At 35.6% G+C, this 6,510-nt stretch overlaps 1 protein-coding gene across 1 annotated transcript; it reads right to left on the reverse strand.

Moving 5' to 3' along the window:
* Window positions 1-4,922: 4,922 nt before the first annotated feature.
* On the reverse strand, window positions 4,923-5,475 carry LOC148196644 (uncharacterized). Its single transcript, XM_088092672.1, has 2 exons — window positions 5,441-5,475; window positions 4,923-5,370 (listed from the first exon to the last, which is right to left on the reverse strand). The coding sequence occupies exons 1-2, from the start codon at window positions 5,473-5,475 to the stop codon at window positions 4,923-4,925; spliced, it is 483 nt and encodes a 160-aa protein (XP_087948798.1).
* Window positions 5,476-6,510: the final 1,035 nt, after the last annotated feature.

Consider the following 6,510-nt stretch of genomic DNA (forward strand, 5'->3'; position numbering starts at 1 on the left):
AGTGCTTTGAGTTTTCTTCTTGTCTCGCTTCTCTCTTAAGTTCCTTAGCTTGGTTTGACCTTTCTATGAGTTTCTATGTTCGACTTTTTCCCAGACGGTCATCCACATATTTTCTTCTTGATGAATTTGGGTATGATCTTTCTATCTTAGAGTTTTTTCCCTGGTGTTTTAGACACTTTGTTTCTATGTTCTTCTATTTGGTGAGGTTGTGAATCTTATTAGACCTTTCTAGCTTTTATGGTTTTCTAGCCTAGTGTTTTTCTAACTTCACCTAGAGTTTAATGGTTTTAACCTAGCTTTCTAATCTAGTAGTATCTTAGAGTTTTCTATACACAAAGACTTCTTCGTTTCATTTTTTATATTTAAACTTCAAAACCAAGGTTTCTATCAAACGAACATGTCTTGTGACAAGCTTGTCATATCTTGACACCTTTGTCGCAACCGGAATCGCGACGGGACGACGATCCAAAAAGAAACGGGTTTTAAAAAAGAGATTTGGAGTCGCCACCATAGTTTATTTTGGAAAACTACGGAAAAACCATAAAATGATAAAGCACGGTCCACGAAAACCAAAGATTGGGTTCGGGAGTCGGTTACGCGTGGGGAAGGTGTTAGCACCCCACAACGCCTGCCCTAAGGCAGTACCTTTAACTAAATGCACGAATATGATGCGGTTTTCAAAATGTTTAATTATCCCCTAAAATAAAATTCTAAATAAACAAAACATATTTTTTAGTTTTTTGGGCCCGACAAGGATTGACCTTGCTCCTACGTATTCTCATTCAAAATGAGAAATCAGGGTTACGTAGTTCTAGCTGAAAGACTGTTTGTTTATTTGAAAGTGTTGATGTTTTTAATTTTTGAAGATTTTATGTTTTTTATATTTTTGATAAAAAAAGAAGGTAATGAGTACTAGGCCGACGCGAACGGTCGCACGAGTACTCATACCTTTAAAATGATATTTAAATATTTTTAATTATTTTTGAAAAGAGAGATAACGATATTAAGCACTAGGCCGATGCGAACGATCACACGAGCACTCATACCGTTATCTACTTATTTAGGAAAACTTAAGGGTACTGAGTGCTAGGCTGATGCGGACGATCGCACGAGCACACATACCATTATTTACTTATTTAGGAAAACTTGAGAGTATTGAGTGCTAGGCTGATGCGGACGATCGCACGAGCACTCATACCCTCGTTTAATATTACGTAAATAAGAGAGAAAAGTATTGAACACTAGGACGATGCGAACGATCACACGAGTGTTCAACCTTTAAACGTATTTTTGAAATTTTATTTAAGAAAAGAAGAAAAAGGTTTTTAGCACAAGGACGACGCGAGCGGTCACACGTGTACTTAAACCTTTAAAACGTATTTTTGTAAATTTATTTAAGGAAGAAGAAGAGGTTTTTAGCACAAGGACGACGCGAGCGGTCACACGTGTACTTAAACCTTTAAAACGTATTTTTGTAAATTTATTTAAGAAAAGAAGAAAAGGTTTTTAGCACAAGGACGACGCGAGCGGTCACACGTGTGCTTAAACCTTTAAAACATATTTTTGAAATTTTATTTAAGAAAAGAAGAAAAGGTTTTTAGCACAAGGACGACGCGAGCGGTCACACGTGTGCTTAAACCTTTAAAACATATTTTTGAAATTTTTTATTTAAGAAAAGAAGAAAAGGTTTTTAGCACAAGGACGACGCGAGCGGTCACACGTGTGCTTAAACCTTTAAAATATTTTTGTAATTTTTTATTATTATTTTTATTATCGTCATTTTCGTGTTTAAAGTGCAGCAAATAAACCAAAATAAAAATAAAAGACAAGATCTAGGAGTGGGGTTATCATACAAAGGGGTTACATACAGTAAAAACTAATAACCAAACAAATATTAATACAAATAAAGAAAGAAAAGCATAAAAATAAAGCAAGAGAACAAACCAATAAGAATAGGGGTGCAGAGATAAAAACCAGGAGTGTAACTCGAAATTTCTTATCCAATGCCCAAATCTCCTTTTTTTTTGTTTGCAGAAACGGAATGGGCCTCAGCCCAAATGGTAGGGGTGTGAATAGGAATTGCCTCTCACTAGGAAGAAAAAGAAAGCAACCCACACCAGGCCCACGGCCTCTTGACCCCAATCAGAAACCCATTAGGGGTTCCTCCAACTTCATCTCATTTTTCATTCAGAGACCTTTTCTTCTTTCGCATGGGACCAAAGGAGGCTGGGGTTTTTCATCGTCCATGGCAGCTCCATAACCAGCGCCGCCGCACACCTTGCCGGTTGCCACCTCCGAACCAGACCAGTCACCGCGTCACTACCGTTCCAATCCAGCCACCACCACTGCTTCCAGCCACCACCGCGCGCCCCCAAACCTCCATTCGACTGGCAGCTGCGAGCCGCTGCAAGCCACCGGAGGGAACCCGACCATCGCGAGCCGCGACTGATGCCACCAGATCTCGGCCTCTCCTCTGCAGCTTTGACTCACCGCCGTCTCCGACGAACCGGCCGCCGCTCACGACCACGACCCAACCTCCACCCAACCGGAAGCCGCGAGTCGTGCTAAGCTTTCCCCTCTCCTTCTCTTCTCTTCGCGCGTGAGAGAAAAGCGCTCCCATTCATCGTCGGCCACCGCTTCCACCGAAACCAGCCACCAGAATTTTTCCACTGACAGTGGTGACTAAGAGCGAAAACAGTGGAGTCATCCTTGACCTCTTTTGCACGACACGGACATCAATCCAACTCCTACAGTCGCCCTCCTTCGTTTGAAATTAGAACTTGCTGCCGGAAATTGTTTCTATACCCCTCTGATATCTATTTTCTGTTTTGGGTGCTGGGATGAATTTATGTGATGGGAAACATGGCTGAGATTAGGAACCGAGTGAGTTACTTGTTCTCTGTTTCTTGTTCTCTGTTTTTTCAGGTGCTGAACAAATGAAAGATGAGTTGATGATGATGAAGGTGTTTGTTCAAACTCACGGTTGCTATGGAGGCAAGGATGGTTCGAAGAGGAGGATGAGGATGGTCCGACCAAATTGAAAAAAAGGATTGAAGGGTTCACAGTGGTTTAGTCATTTCTGGTTTTGTGATTTTCTTCTTGCAGGTTTGAGTGGATAAACAAAGATGCCTGTGAAGTGATGGCAAGGAGGTATGAATGATCTCGGGTATTGGAGATGAAAATGAAGAAGAAAGGGATGAAGATGATAGGTGCTGGCCGTGAGTGTGAATATGGCTATGGTGATGGGTGTATATGAGTTGCTAGCATTGATAGAGAATGGAGGAGAATTGAGTGTTGTGTGACGCGGAGATGAATCTGTGGAATGAATGGGATAGGAGTATGTGTGGTGAATCCTGGTTTGGTGAGGAATTATGAAGGGTGATAATGAAGTCTTGTGTGCCAAGAACGGAGGTGTCGCTCCAAGGTTATGGAGGCCTCGGATGAAAAGGATGGGTGTTGGAGATGAAAATGAAGTTGGGAGTGAAAAAGGAAAAGTGGTTGGAGTGGTTACGAGTGTGTGTAGAGCAGAGGGGTGGTTACGGGAGCCAAAAAGGATAAAAAAAAACCCCTAATAATATAAAATGAAATGATATATATAGTAAAATAAAATTAAGAAGATAAAATGAAGTAAAATAACTTAATAATAGTAAAATAAAATAAAATAACCAAGAAAGATAAAAAGGATAAAATAATAAAATATAATAAAGTGAATTAAAGAAATAAAATAACATAAAAAATAAAATAAAATAAAATAAAATAAAATAAAAATAATAATAATAAAAATAAGGAAAATAGAAATAAGGCAGAATAAAAAGAGAGTCGTTATTTAGTCAATCCGGACGAAATTGGGTGTTGACAACCTTCAACGCCCAAAAACACCCTCCACATGCAACATATTTCTTAAAAGAAAAAAAATGCAAACTATGAACCTACTTTATTCAAGATTTTGATCGAGTTGGATTGTAGACCTCGATGTCAAAAGTCTTATGGTATATTTCAATCTTCAAACAGATGGAGGATGAAATCAACAATCTAAAGAGAAGGTAGAGAAGAAGTTTAGAAATAAGTTTAGAGAGATGGTGGATTTTATAAAAATGAACTTTTGTTTTGATAAAAAAACCCATTTATAGTTTTAACCTTTTATTATTAAAATATTCTACTGTTATCTTTTAAAAACCACCTTTATTCTTAAACCATTTTCTAGGTTCTCTTACACATATTTGACTTGAACAATAGAAAGTTTTTACATGCATCACCTTTTACCCAGACGTTGAGACATATTTGTCTCGTATATCTTAACTTACACTAGTGTTTAGAAGAGTATATCTTAGACTAAAGAAAGAAAAAACATTCAAAAGTGCTTCTCAAAGCATTGTTCTAAGATGTATCTTAGTCCTAAAAAACAATTTTGTATAAATATAAAATTGTCAAATTTATCTCGAAAAATAATTACCCTTTTAATAATTCTTTTGTATAACATATCTTTAATATTTAAAAAATAAAGTGGCATCATTCTTCTTTTAAGACAACCTAATTTCATGGTCTCATTCTTTGAAGTTTGCTGCGTTTTCCATGATTCAATTGGAACCGAGGGAGTAAAAAGTTTTGAGACAAATATTGTGCCAAATTTTAATCAACACTTTAATATAGATGTTGGAATGCATCAAGTAGTGTCTGATACACCGTGAAACTGATTTTACAATCGACTTGAAACATGCTTTCTCAAACACAAACAGAGTATTCTGATTGACCCTGTTTTTCACACAAACAATATATTCTTATTGACCTTGTTTTTCATACAAACAAGTGTTACATTGTATCAAAACAGAAAAGAAAAATACATAGTATTTGAGAAACTATCATAAAAAGTGTCAAAGGTATGCTGGTAACCTACAACCATGAAAATGAAGACCATGTTCTTCCTAGACTGGCAACCTCGAACCCTGCATCCTGTAACCATCAATCAAATTCTTGACACAACCCAAAATTGCTCGCACAACCAAACTATAGAGCTCTTGGTAACAGACATAAACAATCAAAGCCAAAACACCACCCCAACCCATGACACTAAGCCAAGGAAGGAGTGAAGGTATAGGTATAGTGGTCAAAACCAAAACTGAAGAAACACTTGCAATCACCACCATGATGCAGACTAAGATTATCATGAAGTTGTCTGGAAGCATTGTTCCCAGCAGCCACATTAAGAAGTAGAGCACAATCATGAAAACCATAACCGTCATCAGATTGGGGTGTTCTGTTAATAAAGCTTCTCCCTTTGGCGTGGCTATGAAAGCTGTAACTCCAAACAACCACTTGAACAATTTGTCTAAGATCTCTCGTAACTCCATGAATCGATTCACCTCTTCCTCTCTGAGACACGAAAGAACAATGTTAGAACACCCCATCAGCAGAAAGTAGAAGACTGTGATCAATAACTTACCTTGTCGGAATTGGATTCACAGGACCAGAATTCATGGCTGACGGGTTTTTCCTTGTGCTCTGAACTTTGATACCTGGAAAAGTTTATGTATGCATTGTGTACATATATATAGGAAGTATATGAAACAGGGGAGAGAGAAGCTCTTACGAATTTCATATTAAACGTATTAAACGTATAATACGTATTTAATTAAATAGTCAAATTGGTGACCCCACTTTATCTGATGAAAAAGAAAATAATAATAAGAATGTGAAGAAAGAAAAATAAGAGCTTTTAGTTTTGAAGATGGTTGAAACGGGCCAGAAGTATAAAACGCGCTCAGAAATGGAACAGCATTATGTTTTAATTTCTTACTTATGTGTAAGTTGCTTTTACCGGTATTATACTTGAAAGTATAAAACGTGGGTGCATATGAAACATTTTAGCTATTTATTTAAGAAAAATATATTTTAACACATAAATATTTTACACTCAATTGATATTATTTTTTATTTTCTTCTTTTCTTAAAAAAATACAAAAAATTTACTTTTTGATTATTTTATCTTTATACTATATGTTAAATTAATATACAAATATGTCATTTATCATTATTAATTCATTATTAATTTATTTAAGTTTGTGACATAAAAATAGTTAAGTCTGACGAGTATTGTTTGACATAGATTTGATTTAAAAATAAATAAATTTGGTTAATTATAAATTTAAAATATGTCTTATAATTATAACTTATTTTAGGGAAAAATTAAAATATTTATTTGATAGACAACGGGACCTTTCAAAACAGTGTTTTTATTTTCATCAGTAAAAAGCTTGGCTTCTAACTATCATAAGTATGAAACGCTTTTAAAAAAAGAAGAGATGAGAAAAGGGAAAACGAATAGTTAAATTAGAATGTATTATAGCGTGAATATATTTTACATTTTTATTAATCGTAAATTGTTACTGTGAGATTATTATTATTTTTTAAGTATTTAAAATTCATATATAGAGCCATTTATGATTAATTAATAGTGTAAAATTCTATGTACTTTCAAAATATAGTAAAAATAAAGTACACACAAGCTTTCGA

Source organism: Vigna umbellata, chromosome 6 (genome assembly GCF_029865625.1).
Source record: "Vigna umbellata cultivar VRB3 chromosome 6, Vumbellata_1.0, whole genome shotgun sequence".
In the NCBI taxonomy this organism is placed as follows: Eukaryota; Viridiplantae; Streptophyta; class Magnoliopsida; order Fabales; family Fabaceae; genus Vigna; species Vigna umbellata.

What these genes read in the sequence shown, in the direction of transcription:
- LOC148196644 (XM_088092672.1), bottom strand. Translation starts at nt 5,475, where the DNA reads ATGAATTCTGGTCCTGTGAATCCAATTCCGACAAG. An exon ending in GTGAATCCAATTCCGACAAG is followed by an intron (nt 5,371 to 5,440) that starts GTAAGTTATTGA and finishes TTCGTGTCTCAG; the next exon opens with AGAGGAAGAGGTGAATCGAT.